The following is a 21,313-nucleotide window of genomic DNA, read 5'->3' on the forward strand; positions in this document are numbered from 1 at the left end:
ATTGATTACATGAATTTTATTTTTTATAAAAAACATAAATTAAAGCTTTACATATAAAATAGATCTTAAATTGTTTTTATATAGACTTTTTTTAGAGATAAATTTGTTAAACTTTTTAATTTTTTAGAATAAATTATTAAATTTTTGTTATAATTTTATATTTTGTGAGAAAAAATATTTGAGGATTTGAGACTATTTATTTTTTTATTATTTGTTTATTTTAAATATAAGATTAAAAATTATTTATTAGATTGATCTTTAATTTTTAATCAATAATCTTCTAACAGATCATAGCGCTAATTATCTGAAACGATCATTCTTGCTTAAAATATAGGACCTCTAGCTGAACACCAAGTAAAGTAGTTTTTTGGGTCTCTATCACATTCAAGGTCTCTAAGTTATTCTCTTGTTGTTAGTTATCTAGTTATTTAAAAAGAATATTTTTTTAAAAATAAATATTTAGAAAGCAAATCAACATACCTGTACTAAATGAAGATATGAAATCCCCACAGATATAAGACATAAAGCCATGATAGAAAAATAATTAAAATGTATATTATCCCAAAAACTAATTAAGTGGCTATTTATTTATTAAATAATGAGTTATTTTTAAAATTAAAGATAAAATCTAATATTTAGATTTACTGTTTAGTTTATTTGTGTCAGAGGATTTATTGATTAAATAAAAGATCTCAGAAATTAATTGCAATAGAAAGGTGAAATTGAGTAAAGAGAGAAAACTAAAGAAATATTTGTAATTGTGCTTTCCTATACAGTTGTTTACAAATTTACAGTGGTGATCAAATACTTCTACACAACAGTCGCAGTATGTGCAATGAGATGATCTTGGAGGTCTGAATATTTTGCATGTAACACAATATTTCCTGCCATTAAATATCTATGTTTGTTTTTTTTAAGGAGTTATCTAATAAGATTAATTATGCAAATCAAAAAAATTTTTATTTTAAAGTGTTTCATTTTTGTTTCTCATTATGCTTGCATTTAAAGGATTCTGTTACATTATTGAGTCAGATAATCTTTTAATATTTTATTCATATTTTGCCATTTCGTAGCTAAATTTTTCATTCAGCTTAATTGCTTAATTATTCTAGTTGCTAGATTTGTTTCCTATGAAAATATTAATGTTGTTATTTATATTATTTTAGCTATTTTAGTTTATATTTATAATATTTTTAGAATTATTTTTAGGTGTTACTGAGTTGCTTTAAATAGAAAGCATCATAAATTATTTATGGGCATCTTGTTCTTTTTAATTTTAAACTGAGTTGTTTAGTGTATTAGTAATTTAATTGACTTTTTCTTAACAGGTTGGATCGTTATTACTGTTGTATTAAAAGCAATTAACAATTTAAGCTTTATTTTTTTGTTGTAAAAAGATGTTGGTTTTTTGGTCATGCTAGGGTTCTGTGAAGTCAACTTGGTTTTCATCTTCATAATCGACTTTATTTTATTCTATTATTGATTCATAAATTTTATTTTGCTAATTTATTTCTTGTTAGGTATTTGTCGAGTTTGAATTCATGTTAATAGTTCCTATATTGATGCACTTCTAAGGGTTAAAGAAAATATTAGGTTTAGTAACTTTTTAAATATGTTCTAATTAAATTTTATTTTCTTATTAGTTTTAAGAGTAATTTGGATACTGCGCCTGATTTTCATTCTGAAAATTATTTTCAGAAATTACGCTTTAAAATTCATTATTTTGTTTATGATTATAATTTTCTCTAAAATTTATAATATCTTTTTAGTTTTGAGCGATTTCACTTTAATTGTGTTACATAAATTAGCTTTGATTTCCTAATTAATTTTCCTTAAAATATGAAGTGCCTTATGAATTTTGATTTACAAATTAATTACTATTTTAACTATTCTAATGATCTACTTATTTAGTTTGGCTATTCGAGAAAGTAATTTATTTATTATCTTATAAATTTACATTATTTTTATTTAATTAAATTTTTTTATTTACATTTAATTCCTGATCATCCAACTAATCTACTTTACTTACACTGTTAGTATTTTATTGTTTGTTAATATTTATTTCAGCTAATTTCTTAATATCAAGTGAGCTATTTATTTTATTTTTTATTTATTTGCTATTAATATCGATAGAATATGAATTAGCGCATTGTTCTTAATCATAAGAATTTGCTGGAGGTTAATTGTTACAAATAATTCCATCGATATCAATTTTTGGAGAAATCATTGTTTCCTGCAAAAGTCCGCTACTCCTTACTTGCAAAAAGTTTTTATTATCATGTAAATCTACATTTGATTATGAAATCTTTTATTTCTTTATCTGATGTGAAATATTTTAAGCTTAGTTGGGTATTTTATTATTAGAAGTTGCAGACTCCACTACTGAATTTGTGCTAATTTATCTATCTTAAGTTTATTACTCTTATACAGCTGATTGTAATAGATTCTATCCTTAATAATTAGAAATCTGTTTATATTCATTAAAGCTTTCTAAATTTGCATCATTTGGAATGGTATCTATTTTAGAAACTGTATTAAGCTAAGTTTACTAACTTATTCGTTATCGGCTCGCTTTTCTATCAATATAAGAAAAAATTGTCCTTCTCTTTTAAATTTCATCATCTTAATCTTTATTTTCTTCCTCATTTTCATTTTCTATTTAAATATGCATATGAAATTTCTCTCTTTGGTCACTTTGCTGATTTTAATCAGCATTTTTAGTTTTCTATTAATCATTTTCTTCTTTTGTTTGATTATCTTTTTTTGTTTAATCAATTTGATCATTTATTATCTCCTGAGTATAGAGCTCTGTAGTGTTCTTTTGTGTATTTTCAGTCCATTCATCTCTTCTGCTATTCGATTTTCTACTGATGCTACTTTCTTCTTCTACAGGTACAAACGGATTTTTCATTCTAATTAGTGCTAATTAGAGAGATGCTTCTTGATTATCTATTTATCCTTTATTTTCTTAGACTTATTGAATTTAATATTACTTTAGCTATGCTTCTGCATTTTTGCTGATTTATTAGTAAAATTAGCTTTAACAAGCTTGATTGTCCTCATTATTAACATTTTCAAGGTTAGAATTTTCTATATATTATCTAGACTGAAGCTATTTTTCATTTTAAGTTGGCTTTTTTTACAATTGCTAATCTAATTTTATTGAGTCTTTAATAGTTTGATCAATTTTTTTACTAGTAATCATGCTATTATTATTACTAAAATTAAAATTTCCATGCTTGTACATATGAGGATTTATTGAACCTGCTTTTTTAAAAAGTATAAGATCTGAATGCATATTTGTCTTAGCACTTTGAAGTTAATTTCCCATAAAACTCTCTAACTTACTATTATTTAATCCACTTATTTTTAATTAACTTTAATCTTAGTTACCTTATTTTTACAGTTAGCTTTAATCATTGTTTTCCATATCCATAATCATCCTGTAAGCTTTTTCGTTAATCATATCCTCAATATTGTCAATTCTGTTATGCAATTTTGGGATAGTTTAAATCATTTTCCGTCGCGGAATATACCCTGGATCTGAAAACTAAGTGAGTATTGTGAGTATAATCATTAAGATAAATATAATGATGTAAAATAGTCCTAGCACAATAGAAACATCATTCATGATATAAGGAATTACGAATGTTAAATGGATAGCACCCATCATAATGATAAAAATCCAAAAAACTAAATTCCACACAAAATGAATACGAGGGCCTAGCTAAATAAGGCCAAATAGAAGGAACGTATGCTAACCCTTCCAAAATTAATATAAGTAATTTATAGGATTTAAAGATTATTTAAGAGTAGACTAAATTTGGTTATTATGATGTTGATTATATTGAGATTTTTATGAGTTTTCTTGAACAGATTTAGAGTTTAAATTCTAAGCAAAGCGAGTTGAGTTGTTCCTAGAATACGAACTCACATTCTGTTTTGATATATTATTTTCATTTTCTTATTTTTTGGAATTCAACATAGATTAGTTTAGAAATGATTGATCTTTACTTTTATTAACTTCATTATTTTTATTTGTTTACTGCATTCAAAACAATTAAGACTTTAGTTTTTTTTTGTTTTGCTTAATTTTTTTATAAAGTAGATGACACAAAAATCATAAAAATGCATTAAAACTCATAATTCTTATTAGTAATAATTACTTATCGTATTATTTAATTGAATCTTCAGATTTTCAAAAAAATTATGTAAAAAAATTTTAGAATATGATTTCGTTAAAGATATATACTGTATACAAATCAGCATTCGTCATGCTCATAATTTAATTCGATACAATAATTCTTTCTTTAATTTTCAAATAAAGTAGTCAGTCATTAATTTGTATTTTCTTTTTTAAGATTATTCTTAAATACATAAAATAATCAAATTATAAACTTTATTTGGCTTTATTTTTACAATATAATTTTAATCAGATTACAGATTTTTAAGTAAAGATAGTTCTATAAAGGTATTCATATTGATTATTTTTTTATTAATCATACTATCATTTTTCAATTAAAATTTACTAAGTAATGATATTCTCATACAAGACCTTAGAGAATTTACTATATTACTTACGTTAAAATTTGTTATCATAACTTCACATTTTTTAAAAGCATCACACACGAACTTAAAAGAATTGCTATTAAAATCTTTACATAAATCATTAGAATCATATAAAAATTCTTTTTTAATCAAATAACACTTATTTATATTTATTATTTTTTCTTACCCAAACAAATTTTTATTTAAGATAAATATTAGCTAAGTATAATCTATACATTAAATAAATGTATAACTCAATAAACCAGGAAGTCCTTAAAATTTATTTGTCTATATTTAACTTACATAAATTTATTAAACATGTCTTGGATACAAAAATAAATATCTTTTATAAAAACAAACAATTTTGCGACAAGCTTACTTGATAAATTTGTCTAATTTAAAATTTTTTAAAAAGTAAAATTATAATAAAAATTTTTATCAAAAAAAGTAAAATATTCTATTCTTTAAAAAGACTCAGATATTTTAGTGAAATTTTTATATGGAGAAATAAACTTATTTTTCTGTTTATGTTTTATATTTGCTGAATAAAACGTAATTTCGAAAACAGTTGAAATATCTTCTTTAAAACACATTAATGTAATCTAAATTTTTCTTGTAAAATTTAATAACACAAATAAAGATGCATTAAATAAGTTACTATCATCTAAAAAATTCTTAATTATTTTTAGCCTGTTTCTTTTAAATTGTATTTCTAATTAAAATATAATTAATATATTCAAGCATGCACAAACAAAAACTAATAATAATTTTTAAATTTAAATATCCTTATTTATTTTGTAAGCATAAATTATAATTAATAAATGCTTTTGGCTTTTATTTATAAAATTTAATAAATTTATTTTTTTTTAAATAAGTTTTAACTTGTTATTAAAAATCAATCATAAAATTTCAATTTTTGTATTTAAAATTTTAATTATTACTAATTGATTTTTAATAGCTTAAAACACATAAAAAATATTAATATTTTTAGTAGAAAATATCAAATCTTTAGCTTATTTTAAATTATTTTTATTGTTTTTTATTTATCGATAGTAAAATGGAAGAAGTTATTTAAAAATGTACAAATTGTAAGTAAATACCAGATGATATTTTAATGCTTTCTTGCGATCACGATTTATGCCTTAACTGTGCAGCAATTATTTTTGTTTCTGAAAATCTTTAGACAGATTCTAGAGTAAGTAATATTGATATTGATATGATTTATGATTGTTAATTGTTTTTTAAATAAAGCTTTTAACTTGTCTTGAATGTGGATAAAGTACAGAACTGGACTAATCAAGTGTATTTGAGTTACAAAGAATCAACGTTGAACTTTAAATTTAAAAGAAACTTAATACTAGTGGATTGAAGGCATAAAAATAATATGGAGTACCATGATTAATTTGATTAGTTTTTTTATGACTTTAACAAATAAATTTTATTTTAAATAGAGCATTAACTAGAACAGTGGATTGCAATATGAAAACTAAAATTAGTCCTATTTGCAAAATTCAAGAGTTAAAGCATAAGATCATCCAAGTAATGTTTTAGAGAATTTTTAAGCTAGATTACCAACCTAAAATTACTTAAATGGACCATCATAGCTAGGAAATGAATTAAACTAATAGCAACATGAATAATAAAATAGGTTATTGTAACTACAATAGTAGTAATAGTTGTTACAAAGTCCATAAGCAAATAAAAATAATTTCCAACAAAATATTTAGTAAATGCAAACTGAACAAGATTTGCCCACATAACAGACTTAGATACAATAATAAATGTAAGTGACTTTAATTTAAAGTATTTGCTTTGATAACTTAATCTACTTAATTAGAAAAAGATTCTGTTAAGAACATGCTGAAGAAGAAATTCTCTACTATTGCTTTTAATGTTAAAGTAGATGTATTTGCCCTGAATGTGTAATTCATGGAGCACACAAAGTAAATTTTTATTAATTTGATTTTTGTTAAATCATTTTTTTTAATGAAGAACCATGAAGTAAAAACAATAAAGAAAGCTTATCCAATAGTAAAATAAAAAGTAGAGGAATTCCAGTAAAAAATGGAATTTAAAATAAAGCAAATAAACCAAAGAAAAACCCATTTAGAATCAGTTGCCTAAGAGATAAACTAAAATTCATTGAGTTTAAAAAAGAATATTGCTCTTGCTTTTGCTGTAATACTTAATTTTTATAAATGAGATACTTATAAATAAATTATGTTAATAATAGGAGATAAAATCAAAAATAGAAGCAAAGGAAAGAGAAATTCAGTAAATTTGCGATTAGGTTTTAGGATAAAATTTAAAAGAAATAGAGAATCTTAATTTTTGTTTGGAAGAAAAGCTTATTGATTTTAAGTAAATTCTTGAGCTTGTTTTTGACCATGAAAATTAACCTGATGAAGTAAATAAAATAAATCTATCTATATCTTTTTAATAATTATTTTTTAAATATAAAAGACACTGCTACTAGATTTCTTTTCGACAAATCAAGCTAAGCTTAATGAAATAAAAGAAAACAGGGAGTGGGAAAAAAAACTTTTATATAACAGTCCAGATTTTTATTAAGTGAATCAAAGAGAAATTTAAAAGCAACTTGCTTTAGTAGAAAATGATATTTAAAAGATTGAGCCCTAGTTAGACATAAAAGATAAAATTTTAAATGAAAATTAATTAGATTTATAAAATTAAATAAATAAATTTTAAAATGAGCATATTTAAAATTCTCAAAATCAAGCTAATAATAGCTAATTGATAAGAGATTCTTAAAGCTATACTCCAAGTGCAAATAAAAAGAGTTAAATAAACTAAAACTAGCCCTTTCTATAATCATAATAATTCCATGATCAACAGCAACTAAGTTATAGATCTCCTGTGAATAATGCTTTATCTTAAGAAAATCCTTTTAGGACATAGCAAATTTCAAGAGATTAAAAAATTACAGATGCAGATTTTGAAAAATTTAGAGAAAGAATTTCTAGCAAATCTAAAATATCATAAAATTAAAGTAATCAATTAGAAAACTATTAATAATAATATTCAGTTAAACCTTTTACTAACTATGCTAGTTTAGTCTAATAGTAAAATACATAAGCTTAAATATAACCACAATAATTTTAATCATAGTAGTAGTAATAGTAAATAGATAGTAATTGGAGGCAGTAAGAGAGCTAAGATGGTAGCATAAATATTAATAACAGCATGAATAATTCTAATTTAAAAACAGGGCTATATATAAAGCAATGAAATTAATAAATAATTGAAACTTTTGGTTTAAATAATATTTCTTCCTTATTTGCTAACAAGAATTTTGTGATAGTATTTTAATTACAAAAAAATAAATACATATGTATAAATAAATTATTAAAATGCAATAAATTAATTTTATTCTTTTAGATTATGTTTTTGTATTATTCAAATTCAATCTTAATCAACTTGGTTATCATTTTCATCCTCTTCTTCTTCCATTTCATCCTATTTTTCTAATTTACTTTAAGCCTTAACTACTTCAATATCGACTCCTGAAAGTACTTGTTAATATTATTCTTTATTTAAAACATTTCTATTTTACAGCTTAGCTTTTTTACCAATATTTATGATACCTAAATACCCTTTACTGTCAGGCTTTTATGAAATCAAAATAAATTTAATAAATTTTATTAGCTATAAATTTTACATATTCAGTAATCCATTAGGGATTGGTAAATAAGTTATCGTTTAATTCAATTATATTTCCATCTATAACACCTTTAACTTAATAAACACTTCCATCATCACAAAATATTTCTCCAATAGTTTTATCTGGAGTAGACTTAATTCCTCCCTCTAAACAAATAAGAAAAATTTATTTACTAATTTTTTGCATTTAAAATCATAAAAAACCATTTTAAGCAAATTTGCTCAATTTAAATTATTTTTTTTTATTAAAAATTTACTTTTCTTTTTGCCTTTAACAAGTTTTTGCATATCTCCTGAGTAGACTTTATCATAAGATACCTTTGTAATAGTCTTTTTGTTAGCAATAATGTCATGCTCGGGAGCTAATCCTATTAAGCAAAGCCTTTATTAGAAAAAATAATACATTAAAGATATTGCTTTGCTCAAATTTAGATAAAGTACTTATTTGTATGCTAAAATGCATATTAATTCAAACATTGCTTAGATTCATTTGTATATACTTTATAAAAACGAACAAAATATCTATCAACGTAATTTGAAATTTTTGTTAAAGTTGTAATTGGAATCATAATTTCTTCATCATCAGCTTCTTATTAAGCTCCTTAGTTTTAGTTTGACGATTATGCCTTATTATCCTACTAATCCATTAAATTATTAATTTTTAAATAATATTTATTATATTTAACCTTGATAATTAATTAATCAATGTAAAGTCTAAAATATGTAATAAATAATATCTTAATTTTATTAAATTACAAACAAATTTCAAAAGTATCTTGTCAAAGTTTAAAGTGTATACTTCTTACTAAATTATATCATAACATATTAGTCTCTTAAATAAGATTTATAATATTTTATTAAACACATCAAACAAATTTATAATTAAATAATAATATTTATTCTAAAACAAATAAATAATAATGCAATAGATTTTGATATAATTCTTCATTAAAAATCAAATAAAGCTCATAATTCTTGTTTTTTTTATTATTTTATTTGAGCTTAAAATAGCTCAATATAAAAGTTTATTTTTAATAATTAAACATACAAAATATTTTAAAATGTATTCATGCATTTATATTTTCTAATTTATTATTTATTATTGTAATTTGATTTGAAATTTTTTCTAATTTTTTTTCAAGCATTTTCTCCTTTTCCTCCTTCAAGTTAATATAATTATAAAAAATAATTAATATAGTTTATCTAAGTAGATTATTTACATTTTAAATGCCTATATGTGATCCTTCTATGTTAGCTCTGCTAACAGGGAACCACTGTATTTTAGTTTCTTCGTTGCTAACACACCATCTTACATAACTTTCAAGACCTGTGCACTCAGTAGGTGGCTTTTTATTTTTATGAATTATAAATAGATAGTTTAAGATAATAAGTTTACCTTGTTTTATATGTAAGCTATGTAAAAGATATAACACCATTGATTATGCTGATTTTTAACATGAAAATCAAATCCCTATTTTTTTATGTTTGTATTTTATTAGTGAATTAATATTTTTTAATATTTACTTGAAATGCGTTATCTCCCTATTTATCTAATGATTCTCTGTCTCTTCCACATATAAAGCAGTAAGTTTCCATTTCTCTCACTCTCTCCTCTTATTCTTCACGAATAAGAGCAAATGTATCAATAATTAAACCTTAAATAATTTATAAGATCAAAACTGTTATTACAAAAGCATACAAGAAATCCACTAAAATTTTAATGCTAGGACTCCAACTTGAGGAGGAATATTCTGTCAAGTAATTCAAAAAAAAATGAATATAAATATTTATTTAATTAATATTTATTTACATCCTAAATCATTTCCTAGAAAACCAGCATTTACTTTAAATGTTAAATCTAAAATCATAAATGTACAATTTGCTAACGTTGTACATGGCTAATATTCATCATAATAATTGTAATAGTATACAAGTGCAAAGCAATAAGTTAGAATAACCCATATAAACAATATTACTAGCAACTATTGCCATGTTTTTAGCACTGATTAAATAATAGATTTAGCAGATGGTAGTCTTTTTATACAATAATTTATGAAAATAAATTTAAAAAGGAAAAATTTACTTTCTGAAAATATCTACTAAAAGGACGACAGAGAAGATTGGATTAAATATACCTAAAATAGCCAGCATAGATTAGCAAAGATAATATATGATGTAAAAATCTATGAAGATAAACTTAGAATAAATATACAGTTTGTAAAGATAAACTTATAACCAATTTTTTTATGCTCTAATCCCTTCAGTTTCTTTAAGGTGTTTTTTTGCCTTTTTAAATTTGAGCATAATGACTTTAAATGTAAAGAAGATAGCAAGCATTCCTCCTAAAGCAACCTAAATATGAAACAATTTAAAAAATAAATAATTTACAAATAAAAAACTCACTTAAGCAATCTAGCAAGCAAATAGTATTTTGTTGCTAATCTAATTTGAGCCATCAGTGACACCACTATCTATTTAAAAGGAATGGTCTTAAACAGTTATTAGAATCAAAATATTTTGAGTCAATGCCTTTTATTTTTTAAATACACTTTAAAGATAGTCCTTCAAATAAAAAATTTACCAAGTAAAATGATATGTTTTGAAAGAACTCAAAATTTTTAGCAACGTAAATAAATAAAAAGAGTTTTTCATACTATTTCATCATACTAATTTTTTAATAATTAATTATAACTTAGTTATTTCTTTTTCTACATAAAAACCTAACAAATTACCTGTATTCGTTTTGTAGCTAATCTAATATATCATCACTGTATTACATCAAATCTCTAAGCTTAGAATTGATAGACATTCTATTAACTTTTTCTTGAAACTAATCTTTTGTGGTGTCTGTTAAGTACTCACAGTATGGTAGTTTAGGAAAATAAACAGGATAAAGCTTTTCTTCTCTCAAAATTTCTATCCTACATACATACTTTTTGAAAAAATCAAGAGCCTATTAATTAAGTTCTTAAGACAGTTCTACATTCCTTCTAAAAGATGTTTCGTTTTCTCTTAAAATATTCTGCAAAAATAGTCGTTCTAAAAAAACATAAAATTTTTAGCTAAAAAATACAAATTATTTATTAAATTTTACTTATTCCTCTAAATATAGGCTTGAAAAACTCTCTCTAAGTTCCAAAAACATCCTTGATAAAAGTATCTTGATATAATACATATTTTTTTATAATATAATTAATTTATTAAAATTAATTATTTATTTACCTTCATCGTCTTCCTCTTCTTAATTTAGTTCACCACTGCTTAAATATTCTTATTCATATTTACTTATCAGATTAAATATTTTAAATCCACTTTCTATCACAGTTATTTTTTGTGTTTTAATATCTTCTGGTTCTAGCTCTGTAATCTTATGAGTTAAACTCTATAAGTTTTTAAAAAAAATTGAATAAATATCTTTATTATTTAGGAAAATTACTTCATCAAATAGTTCCATGTTATATTGACATTTGTGCTCTACTTTAAAATTGGAATATACTTATAATAGATTTAGCTTTAAATATTCAATAGGAATAATAGACATCATTTTCTTTAAAATTGTATTATTAGTGTTTCCTTCCAGCATACTTTCTATCGTTTAAAAACATTTAAATTTAACCCTACTAACCATCCAGGTTTCAAAATCTTAATGCATTTTAAACGATTTTGTGAATTTAGAAGCAAACGTCTCACTTAATTCATTTAAAACTTTTTATTTAAAAAATTAATCATTTTACAAATTATATGCTTTAATTTTTTTTACATTAAACTAGCTCTTTTTCAATCTTTTTCTTTTCTATTTGCTGCAATTTGTAAAAGAACTGTTATGTTTGTTATATTTAGTTTAGACTATTGAAATTGCTCTAATTATTATAGTTGAAATTCTGTGATAAATATTCATCTTCATCTTAGTTTAAGTTTTCAATGTCATTCTAGCTTACTCTATCATCCATCTTTTAATTTAAATATTTCATTATTTTTTAAAAATTAAAATTATTATTTAACTGATAGGATATCATAAACTAGCTCAATAAAGTTCTCTTCAGTTAAAGCTATTTAATTTTCATAACAAGGTCCTTAAATCATTTCTATTAATGTGTCAAAACATTGAATAATCGTAGAAATGTTCTTTCTATTAACATTAAGAGTATTTTGATACAACTACTTCTTTTTTAACACTGCAGAGAGATATTAAAGTATTAACTTTAGTATATCTACATTTTACCTTGAATTTTTTTGATGCCTGAGCCAAAGCTATTAATTAAATAAACTCAAAATTAACAAAAATATAAATCTAAGCAAGTTAATTTACTTAGAGAGATGTGTTGTGATTTTCACAAAGCAATTGTAAAAATCTAAAAATAGTTTTTACACTAAAAAATCTACTTTTTCTAGTGTAGCAATATTTAATATTTTTGAATGCTTTCTAAATTGTTTTTAAATAATCTTCATTCACTTAAATAGTATCTAAAATTTCTGTTTTGATAATTTCATTGATCAAAAGGAAAAATTTAGAACTAGAGGAGTTTTGACTGAAAAATACATAAAAACTTTGCTGTACTTCTCCATTCCCTCCATCAAGAAGTTAATTAAAGAAATCAATTATTACAAAGAAAAATAATTTATGCTACGAATCAACTAGTTTAAAATTTTTACTGCAAATTAATTCCATAATTGAAGAAACCTTATGAAAAAAAATAAAAATTTATTTAAATGAGAAAAATAATTTACAAAAATAAATTTACTATCAAAGATTGTTTGTTGATCATATTTTGCATTTTAGTTTTTTCGTTTTCATCAGATACACTTTATAGGATATCTTTGCAAAGCTTTATATATTCTATAATTATTTTTAGATTTTTTTGCTCATATTCTAAGTGTGATTCAAAATTTTAATCAATATATTGTAAGCATTTTTGTGAGCCATCAATGATAAAACTACAGAATTTCCATATCATTTCTATATTTTTTCATTTTAAGGAATTGTTAAAATGTTTAGATTAGCATAAAATGAATTACCTTATGATGGCTTCTTTTTATTTTAAAAGTATTCAGGATATTTATCTAAATTTTTTAAGAATTCTATAAAATCTTATCTTTCTTGTTTAATGGATTATTCAAGCTATAAAATAAATTTAAAATTAATTTATAAAAATTTATTTTTTTATTACTTTCTCAGATATAATTAAATTCAGCAACGATTTTCTTTCTTAATTGTCATTACTACTTCTTCTTAGGTTAAGAATATTTGATAGAGGAGTAATTTTCAAAATATTATGTGATTTTTATGAGATTCCTGATTAAAATTTTTGGAAACTTGATTCTTCCATAATTTTTTGAATTCTTTGTCTAAAGTACTTTTAATCTCTAAATAATATAAAAATTTTAAATAATAAGATTTAATGATTCATATTTTTTATTATTACGGTTATAGTTATTCTTAATGGAATAAAGAAATCAGCTGTTAAAAATCCCTCTTAGGCTATTAAACAGGATCTGAAGGATCTTCAGGATTCATCTCTTACAAAATAGTAAATCCATTAAAATTGTTGCTTGTTTTATACAATCTAAGAATAATGTTTTAAATATTAGGGATGTTTTCTATTGTTTCCCAATCAAGATCAAAAACTAATTCGAGTAAATTATTTAAAAGCTAATATATTTTGGAATCTTTTTCTTTTTGTTCTGTATGATTATTGCAAGCATTAAATAAAAATGGAATTAAATCTTCTAATATGTATCCGACATATGTTTTCATACTAAAGTCATATTCTATATTTAATAAATAATTTTTCAAAGATAAATATCTTAAATGTGTAAGAAGAAATATACCTCTAATTATTTAGTTGTATTTGCTTATAATTTGCTCATCAGAAAAATCATCAGAATTTTCTTTAGGTTTTTTTTATTTTTTGTTTTCTGTTTTAATTACTTTGAACTGAGAATCTTATCCAAACCTACCTTGTTTCTTTTTTCTTTAAATGTAATTTGTCAATTTATTCTACTCTCTTTCAACAAAAACCTTAAAATTTTCTATTTTGTTGTAATTAGATTTGTCATATCCACCAAAATAAAGATTCTACATTAATCTCATAACTTAGCACTATTAAATAAAAGTGTAAATAGTTAAAATTAATTTAAATTTCTTAATAAGATTTATAAAAAATAAGGTAATTTAATAGCTTATATGAATGTTTACCTTCAAAAAAGTGTTTAAATTCAACTTTAGTTTAGGTTTGACATTTTCAGTAAAATCATCTTTTTTCTTTATTATTTTCCATAAATATTCAAAATTCAAATCTTTTCTTAACAAGTTTTTCAAAAACTAGCTCTTTCCTGGTATTTCCTCTAAAATAATATTAAAGAGTTCGAATAACTTTGAGTGGTAAAGGTATGGATATTTTCTTTTGCTGATATCGATCTAGTTTTATTAAAATTAATTTATAGAAACTATCTTTAAAGTATATTACCTTTAAATCTAATTCATTATCCACTGTGTTTTTCATTTAAGTGTCAACAAACCCATCACTGGCCTCCTCATTTTCAACAATTTCTAACTTTTCTCTCATACAAAGAGCAGCTTGTAAACTCTTTTAGTATTCTTTAAAAGAGTTTAGAATGATTTCTACAATTTTCTTTTTCAAGTGAGGTTCTTCTGTATTAACCAGACTGATCATGTATATTACATATTTAGGATGGTAATTACCTTAAATAATCTTTTAAAAATTACTTTAATCAAATTTAAAAGAAATAATGTTAAATTACTTTTTAAACAAGAGCATCTACAAACTGCTGATTCAGCTTCTGTAGGTTTTTGGTATTTTCTTTATAGATTTCTACAATTAAAGGAAGCTAGCCAACTTCTATTTGAAAGACATACTAAAGAAAGGTATTTATATGCTTAAACAAGGATTTTTTACCTTAGATATTATCTTAACAAAATAGACGGAGAAGTCTAAAAGTAAGTGAGAAAAGAGCTAAAAAATAATCATTTTTTAATTTTAAGTTGTCTTAATCATCTCTAGGGGTGTTTATATCTTTTTATTCAATAAATCCTTTATTATTTTCAATATAAAAGAAATTTGTTTTCAAGAACACTATCAATGTTTCATGAATTTGCAATTTTTCCATCATCATTTATCTATTATTTTATGATTTATTATATAAAATATTGTATTAACTAAAGTATTTTTACCTATTTAAAGAAGGCTTTTTAAACTAAAAAGAGGTATCTATTTCTTCAAAAGATACATCTTCGTCCAATAAATTTGATAGGCAATGAACAGACTTAATGTACTCTTAACCCATATAATAATACTCATAGTCTATTTTATTAAATTCTTCAGGTGAGTGTAACCAAATTTCACTTGTATCACTAAAAAGTTTTAAATTATTGCCAAATTTTTTAAGCAGCTCATAAGCCATAGCATCTTACTCATTAGATATCAAAAGTACTTTTCTTAGCGATTTAGATATGATTTATTTTTAATTTAAGTGATAATGTAGCAATTTTAAACAATAAAATGAATGATTATAGTCATTTGTTTCAAGTATTTAAGTCAGAATCATAACTATCAAGGGCTTTTTTAGAATGAAAAAAATAAAAATTAATCTTAAAAGAATTTTTTTCATAACAAAATTAAACCTTCTGCATTCTTTCATCTTTTTCTGAATTGGTATTACTATTTTCTTGTATTGTGATTTGCTTTTCAAAATCACTTTAACTAGATTTATTGCTGGTGCTCTGCAAGTAGTCTTCTAAACTTTACCTAGGAAATTGCTATAACACGAATTCTTCTATCTAATTTAAAATAATTATTATTTGCAAAATTTTTTGATAGAAATAATAAAAACTATGTACTTTTTTTGGTGATTGTTACTAGTTTATCATTGCATTTAATATATTTTATAAATATTTTTCTTAATCAAATGAATAATATTGTAATAAAAATTTAACTATTTCTTTTCTAATTTTTATTTCAATATGTTTTTCTTAGAATTAATACAATTCATCCTCTAATTCATTTTCGAGGTCTTCTTGTATAATCTCTTCATTATATTAATCATCTTAATTATTGTTTACATTAGTATCAACATTTTTTTTGTTTTATTTTAATGAAAGTAAGCTAGATTTGAGACGATTTAGTTACAATTAGGTTATATATTGGTTATTTATTTGTTAAAAATTTGAGTATTTATTTCTATATAGATCTCTCTTCTTCTTTTTTTCTTTTACTTCTTCAAACAGTGTTTGCATGACATTAATAATATATTCTCCATTTCTATCTTTTTATGATGCTTTATACGAATCTCTGTTTTTAATAAAAATCAATTATAAATAATATTTTAGCCAAAGAATAAATTTACTTTTTTTTAGATTGCTTCATAGTTAAATTAGATTAAATTGAATATTCTAAAATATTCATTAATTAACCCACTAATTAGCTAAAATCTGAAGATAACTTCTCACTTTAACTCTTTTAACTATTGCTAAAATCTTTTGAGACACTTTTTTTAATTGGATCTATATCAATAACTTTGTCGTCTTTACTAAAGTTGTTTTTCAACTTGCTCAAAATATCTAATCCAAAACGAGATTTTTAATTTAACAAATTCATTTTTCTTTCAATTTTAAAAACTTCGAAACTCAATAACTTTCTTAAAATTTTGATATTGGAATAGAGCAATGTATTCAAACCTTATTTCCTGAATTGTTTGATTTCTATCTTTAAAAAATAATCAATCAAATATTATTTGATTTATTTCATTTCTTCGGGTGATACTGAATCTATTTTATTATTAAAACTTCAATTTAAATAATATTTTTATGAAATGTTTGTTATTTACCTTCTTCATTTAAAATATCATCTTTTAAGTTAAAAGCTGCTTTTTAAAGGTAATTTGAAAAATCTGTCATCTCTATATGTGTGTTTTACTTTTTAATAGAGTCCTTTAAATCTTCTCTATCATTATCTTTGATTGAAAGTGACTTTAAAATATTTTGAGGAGTTTCATTATTAAGGAATGTATTATTGTTGATTGAAATTAGCTTAGAATTATCAAGTTAATTTAATTAATCTATTGTATTATTCAATTAAGGATATATCTAAATCACATTTTTTGTTGAAATATTTTATTTAAATTTAAATGCTTAATCTTTTTGAGATTAGTTTTCATTTTAAATTGAGTTAACCATAGGATAATTTTTATTAAACTCTTTCATATTATCATCAGAAGAATTTTGGAGAGTAATAAATTAAGTTTTATAAACTAAATTAGGACAAGACCTTTGATTACGAGGTTTGGAATCAACATGGAGTCTAAGAAGTAAATTAATAAACTCAGCTATAAGACTATTCACTAATTCCATATTATCAACAGAAATATTACCAAATGACCTCGCTTATTTTAATTATTTTTCATTCTGACTGTTTAAGCTTTCTTAGCTTTAATAACTTAAAATATATTTTAAAAGGGAAGAAGTAGGAAATAGCTCCTTTAACATTCTTTTGGCATAGTAATTTCTTCCATAACATAAATTAGAATATAAATTTATTTAAATTTTTAAAAATTAAATAAATTAAGCATCTTTTTTAAGATCGTAGTCAACTAAAACTTCACTAAGCTCTTTGTATTAAAATCCCTTTTCACCGTAAATTTAAAGAAACAGCTCACCTTAATCACGCCTAACAGAAAAAATAAAAAAATGAATCTTTATTTATAACATTCATAAAAAATATTTTACAATTCAATAGGTATAATAAATTATTCTCTTTCTGATCTTTCGTCTTTACATTTTTCAACCAGATTTGAAATAAGCATCTAATTTATGGTAATACCACTTTTATTGGATTTCGTGATAGTATTTAAAAAATTCAGCATTTCAGTAAAATAGTATTTATTTTCAGTCATCAATCCAATTACCTTTTTTATATTTTATTTTGAATTTTATCAAGACAATTTATAATTAAATAATTACAGAGTATTTTTCCATGAAGAAATGTACTATTGTCTTTTAACTAACAAGACTGTTTATAGGCATATTAACTTTTTTGCTAGATAATTATCTTATCATGCTAAATCTATGATTTTTGTTTGATCTAGAGGATTTGCCTCTGTTTAAAGCCAGTTATAGTATTCTTGGTAAGGCTTTAGTTGGAGAAAAAGATCCGTTATCTTTATCTTTAATAAGTTAAGGCAGCTAATTAAATTAGGAAAAGTGAGGATGATTAGGATTATTTTCATCACAGTGAGAGACTACTGTATCTTTATGCAATTATAAAAGAAGCTACTCATTTCCATTAAGAATGTACCTCATACACCTTTCAGCACCAAATTCTAACCCAATATGACTTGCATAAATGTTAAAATATCTGTATGCTTCTTATTAATTTATATGGTTATCCTTGCATATTAATGTAATACAACTGTAACATAGTTGGCATAATTCTTTAAACAATTTTTTATTCTTGATTATGTTGGCCTCCTAAAATAATATTTTATGAATTTAAAAATAAATTTAGATCAAAGTAAATTATATAATGAATGTACTTGAGCTTGTAATTTACTCCCATCACTGCATTTTTAATTCAGAACTGATGGTCTACTAAGAATTCCATCAATTGTCAAAGTATTTTACTATTTATATAGTTTTTCAATTAATTTTAATGAAGATAAAATTAATTTCATTTACTTTTTTCTATAGCTTAGTACCCTTTTCATGTTTACTTTAATAAATACTCCTTAATTCTGAATCAGTTTTAATAAATAATTCCTCAAGGATATTTGTGAGAAGCTTAATGAATCCTTATTCTTTTAGTAATCTTTATCTGAAAGAAATCGGATTATTTAATATATTTTTATTTGGGAGAACACTCTACCTAAGATCAGAGTTGTTAAAATTTTAATCATTAGTACAAAATACTTTTATTTCTTATAAACACTTTTTTAATATTAATAGTGAAGTTTTACTAGCAGAATCTAAAGTAGAAAGTTTTTCACCCTTCATTTTTACAGCTTCATTAGTCTTATTTGAATTTAAAAATAAATCAGTTTACTTTACATTCAAGTTTTTATTTTAAAATTTTAATTCTTACTTTCTTTAAAAACTTAGCATTACATTATATGATTGGCAAACAGCTTCTTAAAAAATGAGTTTCCCAAACTTCCATATCAGTAGCCTTAAAAAATCGAAATACATCACTCTAATTATCTATTAAAAGGCATTTAACAATATTCAAATTAAATATTATTTTTACTCTCTGATCTAATTGAAGGATAGCCATTCCTATTTTCCTCATCAAGTTCGTGTGCAAATATCGATTTAATATATTTCCCTGTCTTTATACTTCTTAAATTGAAAAAATTTATATAAGAAGGTGCTATATCTTTTGTTTTTCCTTTGTACTCCAAACAGAATTCCTTAAATTAAAAATATTTGTATGAAAAATTATTTTTTAAATGAATTCAATGGTATTTTCACAATAAAAGTAAAATTAAAATACTGTCCATTCATTAGGATCTTACTAAAGTGTTACAATAAACTCTTCTTCTTTCATTATTGAAAATTATTATTTCTTGATAATATCTTTGCCTATAGGCATGACAGCTAAGTATTTTCCGTTCCTAAGAGTTCTAAGCCTGATTTTATCATCGAAACCCAAGATACCTCCCTAAATTAATATTAAAATTTAAACATTAAATAGTTAATTATCTATAAGATACCTTATTTTTTCCAACATTTTCTATTTTCCACAATCCTAAAGTACTTTTCTGAAAAGTATCTTATGCTTTTTCAAAATAAATGCTGTTTCCTTCTTCCTAAGGTGATTTTTCAGCTCTAAAATTCATTAAAGAATAATTTTTTTTTAATTTTTCTGGAGTTTCTAAACGATCCATAATATTTTTTATGTAAAATTATTCAAAATCCTCAAATAGACATTCATAGGTTAGATATCCGTCGATTTCATATTAATAAAGCCAAACTATATCGCTATAAAAAATATATTTTTCTTTAAGGATTTATGAGTCAGTATATCTCTAAAATCTATTTTTAAAATTCACAAATTTATGTTAAAATGATAATATCAGTTTAATAAAGTCTAACTTAATGATAGTAGAGTGCTCATAAGACATAATAACATCGTTAATTTTTTGTTTATAGTGTAAATTATCTAAACTTTGTTCACTTGTTTATGATAAGTCATCATCAGTTATGGATTAACTCCAAAAAAGTGATGCTTGTTTTTCATCAAAATTGCACTTCAATATGATTTCATCTCCGTAGTTAATTTTCTTAGTAATCTCGCTTTGATATTAATGAGCAGGCTAAATATAAAACAATGAATTTTCTGAAGGTATATCTTTAACTTCAACTCTTTTATTTTCAAATTTAAGAATAAAATAAATCTTCTCAATTTAAATTTTTTTATTAAAATAATTTTTTATTAACTATAAAAAAAGAAATTACGATAATGTATTTTCTTGATAAAAAATATGCTAAGAAACTGGTTTAAAAGATAAATATCTGGAGCTTAGTTAATGCTATAGCATAAATGGTTAACCATAAAAAATAGGCGAACCCTTTAATTTATTAAATTTTTCCATTTCAAGTCTAATTTCGTATTCTAGATTTTCTATGAAACTGATTAAAGCATCACTATCTCCTTTTTTTATGATATATTTAATTATAGTTGTCATATTGAATTTAAATCCATTAAAAAGTTTGAAAGCTTAAAAAAGCGAATGGATAAATAAATTTAATTTTAAAAACCTTGAACATTTTTCAGCTTTAACTTATTTAAATTTAGTTCAGAAAGTTTATTAAGCAAATCTTAATTATAAGCAGGCATGACCACAAATAACCCATTTGAAAAATCGATAGATGAATGCCTTATAGAGTGCGCAAAAATATATTTAATTACAAATCCATCAGAACATAAGAACTTTTCTTTATCATCTAAATCAGATTAATCCTACAATTCTATGTAAATTACAGATCCATATTTTAGATCATTAGTTTCTTTAAAAGGATTTTTTGAAATATGCTGTTATATATTAGATTTCTGTTTATCCATTTCAATCAAAT

At 22.8% G+C, this 21,313-nt stretch overlaps 4 protein-coding genes across 4 annotated transcripts; 1 reads left to right on the forward strand and 3 right to left on the reverse strand. All coding sequences in view use genetic code 6, as the record gives it.

Moving 5' to 3' along the window:
* Positions 1-269: 269 nt before the first annotated feature.
* On the reverse strand, positions 270-4,051 carry TTHERM_00145950 (DHHC zinc finger protein; the record flags this gene model as incomplete). The annotated part of the gene is made up of 3 exons (XM_001011234.3): positions 270-420; positions 481-580; positions 646-4,051. 3 exons carry the CDS (start codon positions 4,049-4,051, stop codon positions 270-272), a joined length of 3,657 nt encoding a protein of 1,218 aa, XP_001011234.3.
* Positions 4,052-5,506: 1,455 nt separating this feature from the next.
* Positions 5,507-7,797, forward strand: TTHERM_00145960 (B-box zinc finger protein; the record flags this gene model as incomplete). Its single annotated transcript, XM_001011235.2, has 7 exons — positions 5,507-5,743; positions 5,800-5,937; positions 6,000-6,331; positions 6,386-6,491; positions 6,541-6,726; positions 6,782-6,955; positions 7,012-7,797. Exons 1-7 carry the CDS (start codon positions 5,606-5,608, stop codon positions 7,795-7,797), a joined length of 1,860 nt encoding a protein of 619 aa, XP_001011235.2. The 5' UTR covers positions 5,507-5,605.
* Positions 7,798-7,971: 174 nt separating this feature from the next.
* Positions 7,972-8,876, reverse strand: TTHERM_000145988 (glycine cleavage H-protein; the record flags this gene model as incomplete). Its single annotated transcript, XM_012796365.1, has 4 exons — positions 7,972-8,175; positions 8,228-8,376; positions 8,487-8,611; positions 8,671-8,876. The coding sequence occupies 4 exons, from the start codon at positions 8,874-8,876 to the stop codon at positions 7,972-7,974; spliced, it is 684 nt and encodes a 227-aa protein (XP_012651819.1).
* Positions 8,877-9,296: 420 nt separating this feature from the next.
* TTHERM_000145989 (cation channel family transporter, putative) lies at positions 9,297-21,302 on the reverse strand (the record flags this gene model as incomplete). The annotated part of the gene is made up of 38 exons (XM_012796366.1): positions 9,297-9,575; positions 9,626-9,700; positions 9,754-9,980; positions 10,040-10,263; positions 10,313-10,581; positions 10,633-10,758; positions 10,811-10,895; positions 10,962-11,268; positions 11,324-11,389; positions 11,452-11,611; positions 11,666-11,934; positions 11,990-12,179; positions 12,232-12,480; positions 12,539-12,910; positions 12,972-13,186; positions 13,246-13,348; positions 13,398-13,593; positions 13,653-13,998; positions 14,059-14,329; positions 14,426-14,647; positions 14,697-14,942; positions 14,992-15,367; positions 15,422-15,807; positions 15,872-16,027; positions 16,088-16,538; positions 16,594-17,014; positions 17,074-17,912; positions 17,972-18,150; positions 18,206-18,712; positions 18,778-18,864; positions 18,920-19,252; positions 19,323-19,438; positions 19,485-19,647; positions 19,731-19,898; positions 19,951-20,272; positions 20,333-20,602; positions 20,696-20,891; positions 20,999-21,302. The coding sequence occupies 38 exons, from the start codon at positions 21,300-21,302 to the stop codon at positions 9,297-9,299; spliced, it is 9,771 nt and encodes a 3,256-aa protein (XP_012651820.1).
* Positions 21,303-21,313: the final 11 nt, after the last annotated feature.

This window comes from Tetrahymena thermophila, assembly GCF_000189635.1.
Source record: "Tetrahymena thermophila SB210 genomic scaffold scf_8254747, whole genome shotgun sequence".
Lineage (NCBI taxonomy): Eukaryota > Ciliophora > Oligohymenophorea > Hymenostomatida > Tetrahymenidae > Tetrahymena > Tetrahymena thermophila.